Source organism: Oncorhynchus keta, chromosome 15 (genome assembly GCF_023373465.1).
Source record: "Oncorhynchus keta strain PuntledgeMale-10-30-2019 chromosome 15, Oket_V2, whole genome shotgun sequence".
Lineage (NCBI taxonomy): Eukaryota > Metazoa > Chordata > Actinopteri > Salmoniformes > Salmonidae > Oncorhynchus > Oncorhynchus keta.
In genome coordinates this window covers 23,587,997-23,610,279 of record NC_068435.1, presented here as the reverse complement: position 1 = coordinate 23,610,279, position 22,283 = coordinate 23,587,997, and the positions used below count along the sequence as shown (strand labels likewise).

The 22,283-nt window shown below is 42.9% G+C and overlaps 1 protein-coding gene across 11 annotated transcripts in view; it reads left to right on the top strand.

Moving 5' to 3' along the window:
• rasal2 (RAS protein activator like 2) overlaps window positions 1-21,683 on the top strand; it is a 103,093-nt gene extending 81,410 nt beyond the window's left edge. For 9 of the 11 annotated variants that reach the window (XM_035788048.2, XM_035788047.2, XM_035788046.2 and 6 more), the window contains 6 exons: window positions 11,008-11,207; window positions 12,007-13,009; window positions 13,193-13,336; window positions 14,111-14,313; window positions 14,562-14,649; window positions 20,665-21,683. In XM_035788048.2, coding sequence (XP_035643941.1) covers window positions 11,008-11,207; window positions 12,007-13,009; window positions 13,193-13,336; window positions 14,111-14,313; window positions 14,562-14,649; window positions 20,665-20,832 — 1,806 coding nt within the window. In that variant the 3' untranslated portion in view covers window positions 20,833-21,683. The remainder of the gene's footprint in view (window positions 1-11,007; window positions 11,208-12,006; window positions 13,010-13,192; window positions 13,337-14,110; window positions 14,314-14,561; window positions 14,650-20,664) is intronic. The other 2 variants (XM_035788044.1, XM_035788045.1) reach the window with 2 other exon arrangements.
• Window positions 21,684-22,283: the final 600 nt, after the last annotated feature.

Sequence of the window (22,283 nt, the reverse complement as noted above, 5' to 3'; positions counted from 1 at the left end):
GTCATCTATAAGTCTTTGCTAGGTAACGTTCCGTCTTATCTCAGCTCACTGGTCACGATAACAACACCCACCCATAGCACGCGCTCCGGCAGGTATATCTCACTGGTCATCATTAAAGCCAACACTGCCTTTCCTTCCAGTTATTTGCTGCCAATGACTGGAACAAATTGCAAAAATTGCTGAAGTTGAAGACTTATCTCCCTCACTAACTTTAAACATCAGCTAACCGATCGCTGCAGCTGTACACAGCCCATCTGTAAATAGTCCATCCAATCTACTGACCTCATCCCCAAATTTTTATTTACATTTTTGCTCTTCAGCACACCAAGTATTTCTACTTGCACATCATCTGCACATCTATCATTCCAGTGTTAATTTGCTAAAAGGTCATTACTTCGCCACTATGGCCTATTTATTGCCTTACCTCCTCATGCCATTTGCACACACTGTGTGTATACAGTGGGGCAAAAAAATATTTAGTCAGCCATCAATTGTGCAAGTTCTCCCACTTAAAAAGATGAGAGGCCTGTAATTTTCATCATAGGTACACTTCAACTATGACAGACAAAATGAGGGAAAAAAATACAGAAAATCACATTGTAGGATTTTAAATTTATTTATTTGCAAGTTATGGTGGAAAATAAGTATTGATTGATCGGAAGATTTCTGTATATGTATATTTGTAATAATGACAATTACAACAATACTGAATGAACACTTTTATTTTAACTTAATATATTACACAAATAAAAACAATTTAGTCTCAAATAAATAATGCAACAACAAAGTGTTGGAGAAGAAAGTAAAAGTCCAATATGTGCCATGTAAAAAAGCTAACGTTTAAGTTCCTTGCTCAGAACATTTTTATTTTTACCTTTATTTAGGCAAGTCCGTTAAGAACAAGTTCTTATTTTCAATGACGGCCTAGGAACAGTGGGTTAACTGCCTGTTCAGGGGCAGAACGACAGATTTGTACCTTGTCAGCTCGGGGGTTTGAACTTGCAACCTTCAGGTTACTAGTCCAACGCTCTAACCACTAGGCTACCCTGCTGCCCCAATGAGAACATATGAAAGCTGTTGGTTCCTTTTAACATGAGTTTTAGATTGTAGTTGCTATAGGATTATTTTTCTCTGTACATTTGTATTTCATATACCTTTGACTATTGGATGTTCTTATTGGCACTATAGCGTAATCTCGGGAGTTGATAGGCTTGAAGTCATAAACGGCTCTGTGCTTCAAGCATTGCGAAGAGCTGCTGGCAAGTCTTTGTTAGGAAGAAATCGTCTTCACACAGTTCGCAACGAGCCAGGCGGCCCAAACTGCTTCATATACCCTGACTCTGCTTGCACAGAACGCAAGAGAAGTGACACAATTTCCCTTGTTAATTTTACCTGCTAACATGAATTTCTTTGAACTAAATATGCAGGTTTTAAAAAATGTACTTGTGTATTGATTTTTTAAGAAGGGTATTGATGTTTATGGTTTGGTAAATTGGTGCAATGACAGTGCTTTTTTGCGAATGCACTTGTTAAATCACCGCCAAGGCTGTGATTCGATGATAAATAAACTTACAAATTGGTGCATACACCTTATGACATCCAGTGGAACAGTCACTTGCATCTAAATCTTTTTTTTGGGGGAGGGGGGTGAGAAGGATTACTTACCCTTACTTACCCTATCCTAGGTATTCCTTGAAGAGGTGGGGTTTCAGGTGTCTCCGGAAGGTGGTGATTGACTCCGCTGTCCTGGCGTCGTGAGGGAGTTTGTTCCACCATTGGGGGCCAGAGCAGCGAACAGTTTTGACTGGGCTGAGCGGGAACTGTACTTCCTCAGTGGTAGGGAGGCGAGCAGGCCAGAGGTGGATGAACGCAGTGCCCTTGTTTGGGTGTAGGGCCTGATCAGAGCCTGGAGGTACTGTGGTGCCGTTCCCCTCACAGCTCCGTAGGCAAGCACCATGGTCTTGTAGCGGATGCGAGCTTCAACTGGAAGCCAGTGGAGAGAGCGGAGGAGCGGGGTGACGTGAGAGAACTTGGGAAGGTTGAACACCAGACGGGCTGCGGCGTTCTGGATGAGTTGTAGGGGTTTAATGGCACAGGCAGGGAGCCCAACCAACAGCGAGTTGCAGTAATCAAGACGGGAGATGACAAGTGCCTGGATTAGGACCTGCGCCGCTTCCTGTGTGAGGCAGGGTCGTACTCTGCGGATGTTGTAGAGCATGAACCTACAGGAACGGGACACCGCCTTGATGTTAGTTGAGAACGTCAGGGTGTTGTCCAGGATCACGCCAAGGTTCTTAGCGCTCTGGGAGGAGGACACAATGGAGTTGTCAACCGTGATGGCGAGATCATGGAACGGGCAGTCCTTCCCCGGGAGGAAGAGGAGCTCCGTCTTGCTGAGGTTCAGCTTGAGGTGGTGATCCGTCATCCACACTGATATGTCTGCCAGACATGCAGAGATGCGATTCGCCACCTGGTCATCAGAAGGGGAAAGGAGAAGATTAATTGTGTGTCGTCTGCATAGCAATGATAGGAGAGACCATGTGAGGTTATGACAGAGCCAAGTGACTTGGTGTATAGCGAGAATAAGAGAGGGCCTAGAACAGAGCCCTGGGGGACACCAGTGGTGAGAGCGCGTGGTGAGGAGACAGATTCTCGCCACGCCACCTGGTAGGAGCGACCTGTCAGGTAGGACGCAATCCAAGCGTGGGCCGCGCCGGAGATGCCCAACTCGGAGAGGGTGGAGAGGAGGATCTGATGGTTCACAGTATCGAAGGCAGCCGATAGGTCTAGAAGGATGAGAGCAGAGGAGAGAGAGTTAGCTTTAGCAGTGCGGAGCGCCTCCGTGATACAGAGAAGAGCAGTCTCAGTTGAATGACTAGTCTTGAAACCTGACTGATTTGGATCAAGAAGGTCATTCTGAGAGAGATAGCGGTAGAGCTGGCCAAGGACGGCACGCTCAAGAGTTTTGGAGAGAAAAGAGAGAAGGGATACTGGTCTGTAGTTGTTGACATCGGAGGGATCGAGTGTAGGTTTTTTCAGAAGGGGTGCAACTCTCGCTCTCTTGAAGACGGGAGGGACGTAGCCAGCGGTCAGGGATGAGTTGATGAGCGAGGTGAGGTAAGGGAGAAGGTCTCCGGAAATGGTCTGGAGAAGAGAGGAGGGGATAGGGTCAAGCGGGCAGGTTGTTGGGCGGCCGGCCTTCACAAGACGCGAGATTTCATCTGGAGAGAGAGGGGAGAAAGAGGTCAGAGCATAGGGTAGGGCAGCGTGAGCAGAACCAGCGGTGTCGTTTGACTTAGCAAACGAGGATCGGATGTCGTCGACCTTCTTTTCAAAATGGTTGACGAAGTCATCTGCAGAGAGGGAGGAGGGGGAGGATTCAGGAGGGAGGAGAAGGTGGCAAAGGGCTTCCTAGGGTTAGAGGCAGATGCTTGGAATTTAGAATGGTAGAAAGTGGCTTTAGCAGCAGAGACAGAGGAGGAAAATGTAGAGAGGAGGGAGTGAAAGGATGCCAGGTCCGCAGGGAGGCGAGTTTTCCTCCATTTCCGCTCGGCTGCCCGGAGCCCTGTTCTGTGAGCTCGCAAGGAGTCGTCGAGCCACGGAGCGGGAGGGGAGGACCGAGCCGGCCTGGAGGATAGGGGACATAGGGAGTCAAAGGATGCAGTAAGGGAGGAGAGGAGGGTTGAGGAGGCAGAATCAGGAGATAGGTTGGAGAAAGTTTGAGCAGAGGGAAGAGATGATAGGATGGAAGAGGAGAGAGTAGCGGGGGAGAGAGAGCGAAGGTTGGGACGGCGCGATACCATCCGAGTAGGGGCAGTGTGGGAAGTGTTGGATGAGAGGGAAAAGGATACAAGGTAGTGGTCGGAGACTTGGAGGGAGTTGCAATGAGGTTAGTGGAAGAACAGCATCTAGTAAAGATGAGGTCAAGCGTATTGCCTGCCTTGTGAGTAGGGGGAAGGTGAGAGGGTGAGGTCAAAAGAGGAGAGGAGTGGAAAGAAGGAGGCAGAGAGGAATGAGTCAAAGGTAGACGTGGGGAGGTTAAAGTCGCCCAGAACTGTGAGAGGTGAGCCGTCCTCAGGAAAGGAGCTTATCAAGGCATCAAGCTCATTGATGAACTCTCCGAGGGAACCTGGAGGGCGATAAATGATAAGGATGTTAAGCTTGAAAGGGCTGGTAACTGTGACAGCATGGAATTCAAAGGAGGCAATAGACAGATGGGTAAGGGAGAAAGAGAGAAAGACCACTTGGGAGAGATGAGGATCCGGTGCCACCACCCCGCTGACCAGAAGCTCTCGGGGTGTGCGAGAACACGTGGGCGGACGAGGAGAGAGCAGTAGGAGTAGCAGTGTTATCTGTGGTGATCCATGTTTCCGTCAGTGCCAAGAAGTCAAGGGACTGGAGGGAGGCATAGGCTGAGATGAACTCTGCCTTGTTGGCCGCAGATCGGCAGTTCCAGAGGCTACCGGAGACCTGGAACTCCACGTGGGTTACGCGCTGGGACCACCAGATTAGGGTGGTCGCGGCCACGCGGTGTGGAGCGTTTGTATGGTCTGTGCAGAGAGGAGAGAACAGGGATAGACAGACACATAGTTGACAGGCTACAGAAAAAGGCTACGCTAATGCAAGGAGATTGGAATTACAAGTGGACTACACGTCTCGAATGTTCAGAAAGTTAAGCTTACGTAGCAAGAGTCTTATTGACTAAAATGATTAAAATTATACAGTACTGCTAAAGTAGGCTAGCTGGCAGTGGCTGCGTTGTTGACACTACACTAATCAAGTCGTTCCGTTGAGTGTAATAGTTTCTACAGTGCTGCTAATCGGGGGCTAGCTGGCTAGCTAGCAGTGTTGTTTACGTTACGTTGCGTTAAAAGAACGACAATAGCTGGCTAGCTAACCTAGGAAATCGCTCTAGACTACACAATTATCTTTGAAACAGAGACGGCTATGTAGCTAGCTACGATCAAACAAATCAAACCGTTGTACTGTAATGAAATTAAATGAAAATGTGATACTAACTGTGGAGCGAAGCGGAATGCGACCGGGTTGTTGTTGGCTAGCTGTTAGCTGTTAGCTGTTGGTTAGCTAGCAGAGTCTCCTACGTTAAGGACGACAAATAGCTGGCTAGCGAACCTCAGTGAATTAAGATAATCACTCCAAGGCTACACACACTAAACTACACAATTATCTTGGAAACAAAGACAAAGACAGCTATGTAGTTAGCTAACACTAGACTAATCAAGTCGTACAGTTGAGTGAATAGCACTACAGTGATGCTAATCTGTGTGCGTTAGCTAGCGCTTGCTAGCTCCTGGGCGAATAGCAGTGAAGGCTACGTTAGGGCGACGAAATACGATAATTAAGCAATTATCTCTGATACAAGGACAGCTATGTAGCTAGCTAAGAAGAATTGCTAAGATTAGACAAATCAACCGTTGTACTATAATGAAATGTAATGAAAAAGTTATACAACCTGCAGAGCGAAGTGCGAATGCGATTTCGCTCCAACCTGGAACCGAAATACTATACTTCTCAACCATAGCAAAACAAGCATTTGTCTAACAGTATTGATAGCTAGCATAGCATTTAGCGTTAGCATTCAGCAGGCAACATTTTCACAAAAACCAGAAAAGCATTCAAATAAAATAATTTACCTTTGAAGAACTTCAGATGTTTTCAATGAAGAGACTCAGTTAGATAGCAAATGTTCAGTTTTTACAAAAATATTATTTGTTTAGGACAAATTGCTCCGTTTTCTGCATCACGAAAAAAAATCTGTATCCAGGATTGTGTAAATCTATCCGCAAGCTCATTAGCGTAATGCAACGTTAACTATTCATGAAAATCGCAAATTAAATGAAATAAATCTATTTGCTCTCAAGCTTAGCCTTTTGTTAACCTCTTGCTCCTACCTTGCACGCAGGCGTCCCATCTAGAGATCTGGAAATGCAAATGCGCTACGCTAAATGCTAATAGTATTAGTTAAAACTCAAACGTTCATTAAAATACACATGCAGGGTATTGAATTAAAGCTACACTCGTTGTGAATCCAGGCAACAAGTCAGATTTTTAAAATGCTTTTCGGCGAAAGCATGAGAAGCTATTATCTGATAGCATGTAACACCCCAAAAGACCCGCAGGGGACGTAAACAAAAGAATTAGCATAGTCGGCGCTACACAAACCGCACAATAAAATATAAAACATTCATTACCTTTGACCATCTTCTTTGTTGGCACTCCTAGATGTCCCATAATTACTATTGGGTCTTTTTTTTCTTCAATTAAATCGGTCCATATATAGCCTAGATATCGATCTATGAAGACTGTGTGATAAACAAAAAAATAGCGTTTCATAACGTAACGTCATTTTTTTAAATTAAAAAAGTCGACGATAAACTTTCACAAAACACTTGAAATACTTTTGTAATGCAACTTTAGGTATTAGTACACGTTAATAAGCGATAAAATTCATCAGGAGGCGATGTAAATTCTATAGGTGTCCGTCTGGAAAAAATGTCAGGAGAAATCTTCCAAAACATCCGGTCGGAGACCGGAGGGAATCGGTTCCCTTGATTCGGTTTGACCAAGAATCAAAGCCGAAGCAAATGACAAGACTCTAGACATCGTGTGGAAGCTGTAGGTACTGCAACCTCGGCCTCATTTAATTCGGTTCACCTTTAACAATTCCTGGAAGTGATCAGATTTTCCTGCACTTTTCGATGAAACGCACGTTCTGTTATAGTCACAGCAGTGATTTAACCAGTTTTATAAACGTCTGAGTGTTTTCTATCCACACATACTAATCATATGCATATACTATATTCCTGGCATGAGCAGCAGGGCGCTGAAATGTTGCACGATTTTTAACAGAATGTTCGAAAAAAGTAGGGGTAGGAGTAACAGGTTAACAACACTGTCATCTCAGATTTTCAAAAATATGCTTCTCAACCATAGCAAAACAAGCATTTGTCTAACAGTATTGATAGCTAGCATAGCATTTAGCGTTAGCATTCAGCAGGCAACATCTTCACAAAAACCAGAAAAGCATTCAAATAAAATAATTTACCTTTGAAGAACTTCAGATGTTTTCAATGAGGAGACTCAGTTAGATAGCAAATGTTAAGTTTTTCCAAATTAACTCCATAATATCGACAGAAACATGGCAAACCGATGTTTTGAATCAATCCTCAAGGTGTTTTTCACATATCTATCGACGATAAATCCATCGTGGCAATTGACTTTCTCTTCTGAAGAAATGGAACGGCGCATGGACCTAAAGATTACGCAATAATTTCAACACAGGACACCGGGCGGACACCTGGTAAATGTAGTCTCTTATGGTCAATCTTCCAATGATATGCCTACAAATACGTCACAATGCTGCAGACACCTTGGAGAAACGACACAAAGGGCAGGCTCATTCCTGGGGCATTCACAGCCATAATAAGGAGACATTGGAACACAGCGCCATCAGAATCTGGGGCATTTCCTGTATGAAACTTCATCTTGGTTTCGCCTGTAGCATTAGTTCTGGGGCACTCACAGACAATATCTTTGCAGTTTTGTTTCCAAAGCTGTCAATTACATGCATAGTCGAGCATCTTTTCGTGACAAAATATCTTGTTTAAAACAGGAACATTTTTTATCCAAAGATTAAAAGAGCGCCCCCTATCTCGAAGAAGTTAACTAGTGATTATGTTAAGATTGATTGTTTTTTATAAGATACGTTTAATGCTAGCTAGCAACTTACCTTGGCTCATTGCTGCACTCGCGTAACAGCTGGTCAGTCTGCCACACAGGCTCCTTGTGGAGTGCAATGTAATCGGCCATAATCTGCGTCCAAAAATGCTCATTACCAATTTGTTATGAAAACAACTTGAAATCGGCCCTAGTTATTCGGCCTTGCCGATTAATCAGTCGACCTCTGCTTCACGGTGTGAATCACACATGCGGAGATCATCCGTTCACCTACTCTGCGTCTCACAAAGACAGGGCAGTTGGAACTAAAAATCTAAAATTCGGACTCATCAGACCAAAGGACAGACTTTCACCGGTCTAATGTCCATTGCTTGTGTTTCTTGGCCCAAGTAAGTGTCTTCTTCTTATTGGTGTCCTTTAGTAGTGATTTCTTTGCAGCAATTTGGCGATGAAGGCCTGATTCACGCAGTCGTCTCTGAACAGTTCATGTTGAGGTGTGTCTGTTACTTGAACTCTGTGAAGCATTTATTTGGGCTGCAATCTGATGTCCCGTTAACTTTGCTGCTGAGGATACGTTCATTAGAGTTATCTCGGTCTTCCTTTCCTGTGGCCGTCCTCACGAGAGCCAGTTTCATCATAGCGCTCGATGGTTTTTGCCGACTGCACTGTAAGAAACTTTCAAAGTTCTTGAAATGTTCTGATTTTACTGACCTTCATGTCAAAGTAATGATGGACTGTCGTTTCTCTTTTTTTTATATGAGCCGTTCTTGCCATAATATGGACTTGTTTTTTTACCAATTAGGGCTATCTTCTGTATACCACCCTTACCATGTCACAACACAACTGATTGGCTCAAATGCATTAAGAAGGAAAGAAATTCCCCAAAATGGACTTAACAAGGCACACCTGTTAATTGAAATGCATTCTAGGTGATGACCTCATGAAACTGGTTGAAAGAATGCCAAGAGTGTGCAACGCTGTCATCAAGGCAAAGGGTGGCTACTTTGAAGAAAAAAAACTTTTGACTGGTGCTGTACATCTGTTAATAGATGGATCTCAAATGGCTTCCTATTCCCTTTATAGTGCACTACTTTGTCCATGGGCTCAGGTCAAAAGTTGTGCACTATTTTGTGAATAGGGTGCCATTTGGGACAGAGCCATATCGTTAGTAAGCCTGAACCAGAATGCTTGCTGTACTTTAATTACATGTTCAGGCTCCTAATTGTGCACCTTACTAGGTATATATGCAAGGCAAATGATGCAGTGGTGCTACCATTACAACAATTATCGTAATTTTCCTTCTCTGTTCCACTACAGTATTTGCAGGCTTGTAGGGTAGTTTTATAGTGCCTATTAATCTAAAATAACACATTTATGATTCTGAAAAGTGCTGAATGTAATGGTTTTGTGGGTAAATGGGTCTTAATCATATGACTTAGCTATGATCTAATGATATCAAGTGGTGTTTGGACAAAAGTCTGCCTAATCAGCTTACACCACATTGATTTGACTTGCGTATTAAGCCTCTCGTGGCTAAAGGGTTAGTGACTTTATGAGAAGAGGAAAATGAATTATACAGTCCAGGATGGTTTTACCCCTAACGCTTTTCACTATGACATTCCCTAAAAATGTAAATGTTGATTCTAGAAGATTTAAAGCAGGGTAACGTCACCCACTCATTCTCTGCACGTGGCAACCACTCACCCTAACCCTAATCCTGCAAGGCTCCTACACTGTACCCTGAGTTTGTTAATTTATAAATGCATGTTTGATTATCTTACATGTTTACAGTGGCTTCAGAAAGTATTCACACCCCTTGACTTTTTCCACATTTTGTTGTGTTACAGCCTGAATTTAAAATGGATTAAGTTGAGATTTTGTGTCACTGATCTACACACAATACCCCATAATGTCAAAGTGAAATTGTGTTTTTAGAAAAGTTTAAATGTCTTGAGTCAATAAGTATTCAACCACTTTGTTATGGCAAGCCTAACGAAGTTCAGGATAATAATTTTTAAAAATGCTTCACAAGTTGCATGGACTCACTCTGTGTGCAATAATAGTGTTTAACCTGATTTTTAAATGACTATCCCACACATACAAATGATCTGTAAGGTCCCTCAGTCGAGCAGGTAATTTCAAATTCAACCACAAAGACCAGGGAGATTTTCCAGTGGTTCGCAAAGAAGGGAACCTATTGGCAGATGTTTCTTTTTTAAAGCAGACATTGAATATTCCTTTAAGCATGGTGAAATTATTAATTACACCTTGGATGGTGTATCAATACACCCAGTCACAAAGAAAAATACTGGCACCCTTCTTAGTTGATGGAGAGGAATGAAATACTTCAGGGATTTAAAACAGTTAGCGTTTAATAGCTGTTATATGAGATAACTAAGGATGGATCAACAACATTGTAGTTACTCCACAATACTAAAAAAAAATGACCAAAAAAATAAGTTATAAAACATGCATCCTGTTTTGCAATAAGGCACTGAAGTATTACTGCAAAAAATGTGGCAAAGAAATTAACTTAATTTCCCGAATACAAAGTGTTATGTTTGGGGCAAATCCAACACATCACTGAGGACCTCTCTTCATATTTTCAAATATGGCTGCATCATGTTATGGGTATGCTTGTCATCGGCAAGAACAAGGGAGTTTTCTTTTTATATTAAAAAACAAACTTGGTTCAGTCTGCTTTCCAACAGACACTGGGAGACAAATTCACCTTTCAGCAGGACAATTACCTAAAACACAAGGCCAAATATACAACATTGAATGTTCCTGAGTGGCCTAGTTACAGTTTTGACTTAGAAAAAGTAAAGTGGTGTGAATACTTTCTGAAGGAACTGTATGTTTATTCTTCTGGGAACCCTAGTTTTTTACAGTATTCATTTCAATACTCCCTACATCTTATTCTTACCTCACAACCTTCTGCATTAGTTTGCCCTTGATGCATGTTTTTGTGTTTGGAATGGCTGTTATTTAGTGGCATGTGTTGTTTTATTTTTTTACCCCAAATTTATTCATTTCCTTATGTTTTCTCCTCAATTTTTTTTCTACATCTACTGTCCCCACCCCTCCCTCCTTTTCCACTCCACCCTTCTACTCTGCCTGACACACACTGTGTCTCCATGGTTACACTGTCCCAACAACACCAATGCATTATGGTGCTTCTCATTGCCAACCAACCAACAAACCAACCTGCCAATCCTCTGTCCTCCAAACCTTCTGCCATCCTCATTCCACAATACTGGGTGACGTGGCCTGGTGCTGCTGCCTTCGTCATGGTAACGTGCAACCCAGGGTGAAAATTCCTTCCTGCAGGCGACCGTAGCCAAACTGGGCCCCCTGCCTCGCATCCTGGGGGACATAGCCCGCTCTCTGTCCAGCCCCACACCCATCCAGCAACAGCTCCGACGCTTCCAGGACAACAGCTCCTCACACAATATCAGCGGCAGCGTCTCTTCAGGCCTGCAGAGGATATTCGAAGATCCGGCCGACAGGTAGGACTCCAATATGGTCACAACCGCTGCAACGATATTGCCAATCACCACGCAGCCATGCATGGTCTAATTCTGTGGTGTAGTTCTGGCTGTAGTTCTTTTCGAAGGCTGTTTCGTCTGGTGATTTTGTGCCAGTTAATCTGGAGATTCAGCTTTCATACAAAAGGTTGAGAGATGTTGGTATATGCTCATGCAGTTTATAGGGATAGGTTGTTTTATGGTGCATTGATTTGGGAGATGACTCACTGTTAGGATCTTTCTAAATAAAGCTGCAGCTAGAGACTTTCCATTTTTAGCAGCTGAAGAGGTAATGAGGGAATCTGAGATGGACGTTTTTCCAGCTTTAAAGTGGATCAGAGTAAATATTGGTGCTAAAGGAACATTGAGATAAACTTGAAAGGAAAAGACGGTTAGCTGCATTTCACCTGTGTCCCTAATGGCACTCTAGCCCTGGCATAGGGAATAGACAACCCTGTTCCTGGAGAACCACAAGTAGTGCAGGGTTTTGTCCCAACTAGGCACCAAACTGGGCTACTTAGTTTATTGATCAGTTCATTGATTGCCTAAATTCAACACACCTAGTCTTTTCAGGTAGGTTAAATCAAAAACATGAAGTGCCTGCGGCACTCCAAAACCAGGGTTGCCTACCCCTGCCCTAGGCATATATAGTGCACTAATTTTGACCAGACCCCTATGGCCCTGTTCAATGTAGTTAACGACATAGGGAATAGGATGCCATTTTGGACTGGTACTAGTTTTGGTTTCAGAACTCTCTGTTAATGTGTTGTGTGTTTTGCAGTGAGGTTCGCAGCATAAAGTCCCCAGTCCAGGAGCATGTTATGGACGGCCTTCACCGGGGGAAGAACCCTCTCCTGGGCCAGCAGTCGTCCGCCCACAGCATGAGCTTCTCGGACAAGGAGGATAGGGAGAACCTTCTGCCCAATGGACGCAGCATCTCCCTGGTGGACCTCCAGGACTCTCACATGGTCCAGAGTGGCCAGGGACCTCTCCCTCTCCACGAAGCTCCACCCAGGCTGAGCAGGGTGGGCTCCCAGGTCTCTATCGGGCACCCCCACCAGGCTACCACCCCACAGTCACACCAAGCCCTACACCAGAAGCCCTCGTTACGGGACAACCTCCCACAGAGTGCGCCGCAGGTGCGTCGGCCCCTACACCCATCCCTCAGCCAGCAGAAGAGCCTCCAGCCCCTCTCTTTCCAGAACCCTGTCTATCACCTTAGCAACCTGACACAACAACAACAACACACAGCAGTACACTCCACAACACACTCGGGCCACTCCCACTCAGTGCACTCCCTTCAGCCGGGCTCCAGCTCAGAGAACCTGAGCACCGATAGCTCCCGCAGCCACAGCAACTCAGAGGTTGAGTTCGGAGGCAAGGGGGGCAGGGTCCCGTCCAATAGCAGCCTTGAGGAGTTCAGCCAGAGGAGCACGCAGAGCGAGGACTGCTCCACGCCGCGCCGCCACACCCTGCCGGACCACCAGGGAGGGGCCCACGCAGTGGCAGTGCCCAGGCAGAACAGCACGGGCACAGCCCACATCGTGAGGGTGGAGCAGCAGAGCCGCAGCGGGGGGAGTGGTGGGGCCCGGACGCCCCACTCCCTGCCCCACAGCGCATCTCTGCGCAGCAGCAGCTCCATCAACACGGAGCCCATGCCTATCCCCATCCAGGCCCAGCCAGGTGCAGGCACTGGAGGCCACTCACACCAGCAGTCCACCTGCTCCATGGAGAGCCCTGTGCCCCCCGTCAGGAGCGTGGCCAAGCAGCAGACACCACACCAGGTACTCGTCTGGCATACAGAACTACACTTAGATACATACACAAGCTCAGCGCCGACACCCCTATATATTATGTTGTTATTATCAATGATAAATGCCCCCGAAATAAGGTGTGGCCAGTCGTGTTGGCCACTCAGGGTAGATTTGATTGACATCTCGGTATCTGTGGTGATGGTGGTGGTGCAGGTGGCGTCGCCAGTAGAGCCAGTCACCATGTCACCTGTAGAGAGGACAGCAGCGTGGGTGCTGAATAACGGCCAGTACGAGGACGAGAAGGAGCAGGCGGCCCCAGCAGATCAGAGCAGCCAGGACAGCAGGAACGCAGAGAAGGTAAAGAGTCAGCCAGAGTCACAGCCAATAAAGGTTTGATGGCCAAAACATGTCCACGTTTCGAAGTTATATTTGCTAGTGCTGGCTGTCTTCTTGGGGACCTTCAATGCTGCAGAAATGTTATGGTACCCTTCCCAAGATTTGTGCCTCGACACAATCCTGTCTCAGAGCTCTACGGACAATTCCTTCGACCTCATGGCTTAGTTTCACGTTTTGAAGTTATATTTGCTGGTGCTGGCTGTCTTCTTCATTACCAAGTCCAACACATGAGCCTGCTAATTAAATCAAATCCGAATACGTGTAGACGTGTAGAAAGTGTAGACTTTACCGTGAAATGCTTACTTACAAGCCCTTAACCAACAGTGAAGTTCAAGAAGAAGAAAATATTTACTTCGTAGACAAAAATAAAAAGTTATAATAAAAAGTAACACAATAAAAATAACAATAATGAGGCGATGTACAGGGGGCACCGGTACCGAGTCAGTGTGCAGGGGTACAGGCTAGTTGATGTAATCTGTACATGTTGGTGGGGGCGAAGTGACTATGCATAGATAACAAACAAACAAACAGCGAGTAGCAGCAGTGTACAAAAAGGAGGGGTGTCATTGTAAATTGTCCGGTGGCGATTTTATCAAATTGTTCAGCAGTTTTATGGCTTTGGGGTAGAGTGTAGGCAGACAGAGGTTGGCTTTGTCTTAGGCATGACTAACATGATCATCCCATCCCACTCTCTCTTTCTATCTTCCCATCTGTCTCTCGCCTCTCTCCCTCCAGTATGAACAGGAGATCTCCAAGCTGAAGGAGCGCCTGCGGGTGTCTAGTCTGTGTCTGGAGGAGTACGAGAGACGTCTGCTGGCCCAGGAGCAGCAGATGCAGAAACTGCTGATGGAGTACAAGGCCCGCCTGGAGGACAGCGAAGAGAGGCTGCGGCGGCAGCAGGAGGAGAAGGACAATCAGATGAAGAGCATCATCTGCAGGTCGGCATTACTCTGGAGGATTTTGCTGACAAGAAGGAGCATGTGCTTCAGTCGTAATTCCTGTAAATGAATGATTGAACAAACTAATGAATGAAAGATTGACTGCTTAATGGCATGCTTATAGTTACTTGTATATCTGTATCCCAAAAGGCACCCTATTCCCTATATAGTGCAGTAATTTTGACCAGGGTCCACAGGGCTCTTTTGATGTATATTTGTCTGAGGTGGCTATGCTCTGTCACTCACAGGTTAATGGCTGTAGAGGAGGAGCTGAAGAGAGACCATACAGAGATGCAGGTTGTCATAGACGCCAAGCAGAAGATCATTGATGCACAGGTATCGTAATAGAACACACTGCACACATTTTGTCTGTATTCTACCTGGGCTGGGCATTTGAATAATACAAATACCTAACACCGTTCAGATCCATTCAGTTCAATCCCTTTACGAATAATATTCTACTCTCCATGGAAACAGATGAATTCAGTCTTATGGGCTGTCTACACCAAGAATGCCAACTATATTGATAAAAAAATTGAAATCGCTCTAATTCACATAGACAGGAGTGTTCACACTACAACGATAACTACAAAAGAGCCATCGTTTGGATCACTTTCTGAGTGATTCCCCCCTCTGACAATAAAACATTGACAACCAATCCAAAACGTGTTCTATTGACGCGTTCTTGATTCTAAGGGGGTGAAGTTGCTTGGACAGAAGAGAAGGCAGAGCGCATGGTAAACCTGCCTGATATAGGATGATTTGGGAGAATGATGATGATCCACGACTGACGGCGCATATTAGTATGAGAAGGCCATATTTTCCGATGGTATCTGTTATCACTGATACATCCTGACAAAATACTCGCTATAACAGGCCTGCTAATGTGCCTTTCTGGACCAGGTGAACTGTAGAGAAAATACCTATTACTGATCCAAATGGTTGCCTAATCAAGCCTAGTCTAGATGATTATTATTCCGGAATGAAACGTGCATTCAAAACGCAGGGATTTTCATCTGCTAGCAGTTTAAATATTGTATTGCAAGCTGGCAAGTAAGTATTTTGTGCAAATGTGGGATATGATGAAAAGCGTATTCATAAAAAAACAGATATTAACAAGAATGCAATCAAGTTGGGTGGATGTCTTTTGGTTGGAGGACCATTCTTGACGCACACAGAAACTGTTGAGCATGAAAAACCCAGCAGTGTTGCAGTTCTTTACACAAACAGGTTCGCCTGGCACCTACTATGCCCATTCACCCTCTGAATGACACACATACACAATCCATGTCTCATTTGTCTCAAGGGTTAAAAATCATTTAACCTGTCTCCTCCCCTTCATCTACATTGATTTGAAGTGGATTTAACAAGTGACATCAATAAAGGATCATAGCTTTCCCCTGGATTCACCTGGTCAGTCTATCATGGAAGGATGTTTTGTACACTGTTTAGAGTATATACAATGGCAGGACATAGAAACCCAATAATCTATCGATAAAATAAATATAGCCTAGCCCATAGCCCTATATGTTTTGATAATTTAAAGTGGCCAAATAATGTTTCTGAATTTTAGCACATTTAATCCGCTTTACAACAGGTGTAGAGCCCAACTGGCATTCATAGGCTGCGTGTCAGTTTCAAGTTTGGGGAAGATCATTTTCCCCATTTAAAAATGCACCTTTATTTTTAAAAAAGCATTACATGCATAATCACATTTGTGGTCACTTTTGAGAATGTTCCATTAGCAGGAAAACACCATTCACGCTGATAGCCTACAGCAGTGTGCACATTGCTGTGCTTATCATGTGAAGAAATATCCTAATAGTTTATTAACATTTTAAGCTAAACATTCTTATATTTTGCATTAGATGCATTGCTTGAAACAGGTTTTTTGATGCTAGTGGTTGTATTCATTTGGGATATTCCGCATCCCACAACTGTCCCAGACTATGTTTGGAATATTTATTTCTCGCACAGAATAAAATAGGTCAACTTTTGTACTATGGGGTATATAGTAGATTGACATAGGCTAGTGCTTTGTTTGTTGCTAGTTGTTTGTTAGGCCTACTCATCTTGTTGGCTGACAAAAAATACATGTGGACAGTTCTTCCAACATCTTCAATATGTGCCCCGGAATTGGATAAAGGCCTGATTGGTGGAGTGCTGCAGAGATGGCTGTCCTTCTGGAAGGTTCTCCCATCTTCACAGAGGAACTCTGGAGCTCTGTGAAAGTGACCCCCGGGTTCTTGGTCTCCTCCCTGACCAAGGCCTTTCTCTCCCGATTGCTCAGTTTGGCCGGGCGGCCATCTCTAGGAAGAGTCTTTGTGGTTCCAAACTTCTTCCATTTAAGAATGACAGAGGCCACTGTGTTTCTGGGGAAACCAGGCACCGCTCAATGCTGCAGACATTTTTTTGGTACCCTTCCCCAGATCTGTGCCTCGACACTACGGACAATTCCTTCGACCTCATGGCTTGGTTTTTGCTCTGACGTGCACTGTCAACTATGGGACCTTATATAGACAGGTGTGAGCCTTTCCAAATCATGTCCAATCAATTGAATTTACCACAGGTGACACCAATCAAGTTGTAGAAACATCTCAAGGATGGTCAATGGAAACATGATGCGCCTGAGCTCAATTTCGAGTCTCATAGCGAAGGGTCTGAATACTTATGTAAATAATATAAACCTGTTTTTTTTCTTTTTACTGTTTTTGTTAAATGTCTGCTCAGTCCACATGCCCACACACTCTACACACAATGTATACAATAACTATTTATTTATACTATGATCCTCCCTTTATATGGAATGCCCACCGCCCTCATGTCATTTCTGTTTAAATGTTTTACTTGGTTCTTCAATGACAGACGGAACAGTTAAGGCTATGTTTTACTGTACAAGTAAAGACCTACAAAATCCAACATATCCCATGGAATGCCTACGGGCTCCCTGATGGGGGAAATAAACATGGTTCTTCAACACCTAAGAGATTGTCCCCAGATTATTATTTTTTTAACAAGAGTTACAGTAACAAAAAGAAGAAATTGAACATTTTAAAGAGCAGCTGGGTTGGAGAGGCCTATGCTGCCACCTACTGTAGTAACAGCAAAGGTGTAGGTGTTCTGATAAATAAGAATACACAATTTCCCCTTATCCCAGCATATGGACCAAGAAGGCTGTTTTATAATGTTGAATTGTATTTTGAAATGAAATTACTGTTCCCAACTGCAAAATACATTTTTCTCAAAGTAATTGAAGTTATAAAACTGGCTACATTTTTATTTCCAAAAGTGAAGTGCTCTCAATTATTTACTGGCTGAAAGAAGTATTGATTTTGTGATATCGGATCATTTTCCGGTATCATGCTTAATTACACCAATAGAAAATACATTTTGCAAAAGAATTGGAGAATGAACAAAGCAGATCTACTGGACCCAAATTTTATTCAATATGTGATTTATTTTTTGTTTACAATCTTAGAAAAAGCCTGTAAAATACAATTTCTGAACTTAAGCAGAAATACTGTTTTAATTCTTAAGAGAGCCAACAACTACAGGTTAAACTCTCATAAAGCATACTACTTAATGGCAAGTAAACCTGGTCAAAATCTTGCAGCTCTCACAAAAAGAATACATGCTAAACCTGTTATAATTTTAAAAGTTAAAGCTACAAAGGCAGTAATGAGAACCAACAATGTGATTTAATGACCCTTTCTTTCAGTTTCTATGAAAATGTATACAAATCAGAATTAAACAGTGGGATCCTATAGCCGCCTTAGACTCAACAAATCGGAAGCAACTATCAGCGGACAAAAAATGATACTAAAAAACAGATCGCCCAAGAAGAAATATTAGATACTGTTAAAACATTCGCACAGAGAAAAGCACCAGAAATGGATGGCTTTCCCATAGAATTCTATTCAACATTTTGAGACAAAGTAGCACCCCCTATTTACACAAATGACAACATATGTCACTTAATTCAGTGCTTCCTAGTTCCATGTATCAAACGGTTATTTAAATTATATTAAAACCAGGAACATCTTGAGGGTCCCCTGCTAATTATAGACCCATAAATGTAATAAATTGTGACAAAAAAATGATAACAAAGCTTATAAGCAATAAAATGGCAAAGTATTACCAGACTTGATACACATCAATCAAACAGGGGTTTATTTAAAAAATATACACTTATACACTATACACTATACAAGAACATGTTTCAGTTTAATACAATATGCAAAAACCAAGATATACAGTTGAAGTCAGAAGTTTACATACACTTAGGTTGGAGTCATTAAAACTCGTTTTTCAACCACTCCACAAATTTCTTGTTAACAAAATATAGTTTTGGCAAGTCAGTTAGGATATCTACTATGTGCATGACACAATTCATTTTTCCAACAAATGTTAACAGACAGATTTATTTCACTTATAATTCACTATCACAATTCCAGTGGGTCAGAAGTTTACGTACACTAAGTTTTTTTTTTTTTTTAACAACTTGGAAAATTCCAGAAAATTATGTCATGGCTTTAGAAGCTTCTGATAGGCTAATTGACATCATTTGAGTCAATTGGCGGTGTACCTGTGGATGTATTTCAAGGCCTATATTTCAAGTAATATTCACATGCAGCATACCACCCTGCATACCCCTGCTGGCTTGCTTCTGAAGCTAAGCAAGGTTGGTCCTGGTCAGTTCCTGGATGGGAGACCAGATGCTGCTGGAAGTGGTGTTGGAGGGCCAGTAGGAGGCACTCTTTCCTCTGGTCTAAAAAAAAATATCTCAATGCCCCAGAGCAGTGATTGGGGACACTGCCCTGTGTAGGGTGACGTCTTTTGGATGGGACGTTAAATGGGTGTCCTGACTCTCTGAGGTCATTAAAGATCCCATGGCACTTATCGTAAGAGTAGGGGTGTTAACCCTGGTGTCCTGGCTAAATTCCCAATCTGACCCTCAAACCATCATGGTCACCTAATAATCCCCAGTTTACAATTGGCTCATTAATCCCCCTCCTCTCCCCTGTAACTATTCCCCAGGTCGTTGCTGCAAATGAGAACATGTTCTCAGTCAACTTACCTGGTAAAATAACGGATAAATAAAACAAATTAATCAAATAAACATGGAATTTGAAGGGAGATGAAGTTCTTTTGCTCTGCATTGGAGCAGAGAAGCTGTTGACTTGATCACTATGTTCCACTGAGTTCCAGGTCAATAAAGCAACAGAGGTAATTCAAGCAGGCAAGTAATACAGTCAGTCTTCTGGTTTTGGGAAATGCTGTCAAGCCTTGAATGAGCGCAACCACACTTGACACTCATTCCTGCCTCCCTGCCAAAAAAGTCCTTATTCCTGTGCAGACTAGAGGTCGTTGTTGTTTGGTATTGCTTTTGAAATTTGATTTTCAGATTTCCCCATCAGTCAGAATACAAATGTAGAACATCTAATACATGTTCATAACTTTTGTAGGTATACTACGCCCCTACAATTAATGTTTCTCCATATCTGATGTCAACCTAATCTCAGACACAGTGGCTCTCATAGTTAAAAATAAACAATGTTATAGTATAAGAAAGTATGTTTTGAATCAGGGCTGGAAATATGAAGCCCTTACATTCAGATGTGTTCACTATTTCTGTCTCTACAGGACTGTGTGTTGTAAGTTGCACGCTTAGCAGATGATGTGTCTGTTATCCCCAGCTTTGGATGCGTTTCACCCGCCTTCCTAATTTAGCTACCGTCACTCCAAAAACCCTTTCCCCTTCCCTCCTCTCCCCCAGTTCTGCAGGAACAGTGCCATGACCTGGCTAGATGAGGTTGCCCATGGTTAGAGACAAAACATTATTATGTTGCTGATTACAAAGTGGGCATACTGAGTCCGTTTTCCTACTTCTAGGAGGGGGAACAATCAAGTATATCATACAGGACAGTTCAGTCCCAAGGGTTATGCATATAATTGGGATTTCAGTTATTACTTATTAATTTATTTTTAAAGATGGTTGAATACAAATAATCCTCATGTGTTTACACAATATAAATTGACAGTAGTTTTCAGTTAAAAGTGATACCACTTGACATGTAGGCTCTGTGAATGGTATATGAATAGATATCTAAAATAGTTTATTTTTTTCAAACAAACATGATGCAATGCTTGGATATGAGTTATTAGTTTTATCTATAATTTTGGCTGCTAAACAAAAAATAGGTATATTTCAGACTTTGCTTGTGATATTTGAATTTCACCATCTACAGAGTAGTAGTCATCCTTCAGCTTACCCTGCTAATCTATTCTCCACTGTAAAGTGAATGCTTTCCTCACTCAGTCCCTCTTCCCCTCCTCTCTTTCTCTCTTCAGGAGAAGAGGATAAGCTCTCTGGATGCAGCCAACTCTCGGCTGATGAGTGCCCTGACACAGGTGAAGGAGCGCTATAGCATGCAGAACCTGCGCAACGGCCTCTCGCCAACCAACCCCACAAAACTGTCGATCACTGAGAACGGAGAGTTTAAAAACAGCAGCTGCTGATTGTTAGTCAGACACAATGAGATGGTGTGATGGTGGGCACACTCTCTCCATGCACATAGGCCAAGGACCTGTCTCTCTCTTGACTGTACGTACTATACATCTACAAGAAATGTCTAGATATGAATGTATATAACTTTTATCTTGTATTGGTTGTGTACAGAGATGATACTGGAAAGACGGGTCATTTGAAGACTGAAACTGGGATCAAATGTTGTCATAAAATAGTTAATTGGTGTTTTATAAATTACATTATTATTCCCATATGCAGACAAATGCAGTTTCTCGAAGAGATATATTGAGGAGATGTACATATCATAAAGTGGGTTTGTTTTAAATAAATAGCTAAAAGCACATAGTGAGCAATTATAGCTCTAAAAACATATTGTCATAATAGGAGTGGAAGGGCAAAGTAAACCAAAAACAGTTTTATGCACACTGTTATTCAAACCCTACTTTTTAATATTTTTTAACTTCTGTTAATGTTGTCTTAAAATAGGGGTTGAATTGGTTTTGATTAGCTGATTTTGAGTATATTGACTGCTGCTTGCCCATTACTAGCTGAAACCATAGGTCTTTGAGTTCAGGTTCTTAAGGCCAACTGGATCTTCAAAATGAGTCATCTCGCTCCACCACCTTGCCACAGAATAGCAAATTGTATTTATTTCTGTACCGCCTACTGTCAAGACTTCAAGATCCCAAAAGAAGACCCTCATGACTTTGTACAATTTCATGTCAATAACTACTGTTTAAAAGTGTTCTTCCCCTCATATGAACTGGTTTATGTAAATGTTTGCATATCTGTCCTTGTTGAATGTTGTGTAGAATAAAAGCTGCCTATAATTTTGTGGATATTTTGCAATTATATTAATTGTATATGGTTTGTAATTCAACTACAGTGCTAAAGCACATTTTTGTGGAGTTGTTACATAATTATCCCCTTTTATAAATATTATTTGGATGTAGTTACTTTGGACGATGTGACTCAATTAGTGAACCACAGAAGGGGGCATGCGGAACATACTTGAAAGCCTGATGAGAGGGCCTCAATAACAGATGGAAGTGGCAGATCTACGCCTAGTCTCCCTAGGCAGATGGGTTGCCTCCCACATGAACAATGTTCCAGCATAAACTGTGTGCAGTTGTGCTGTTGCCCTAGGTCTGGGATTTCCATAGACTAGAGCAGTGGCTCCCAAACTTTTTCGGGTTAGTGCACACCAACTGAATTTTGCTCTACCCAGAGTACCCCCTGAAGTACCACCACTTGTGCGTTTTAACAGTAATGCTTCTAACACACCGACAGCATCATTGTGCACAATAGTACGCAGCAGCATCTAGATATGTATGCAACAAAAGTTCAACATTCACCTTCTGCTACCATTTCTTTCAAGCCGGCTACGCATACAGTTTGACGCACACGTTCGATAAATCCAATGTATGACCCACACCGAATG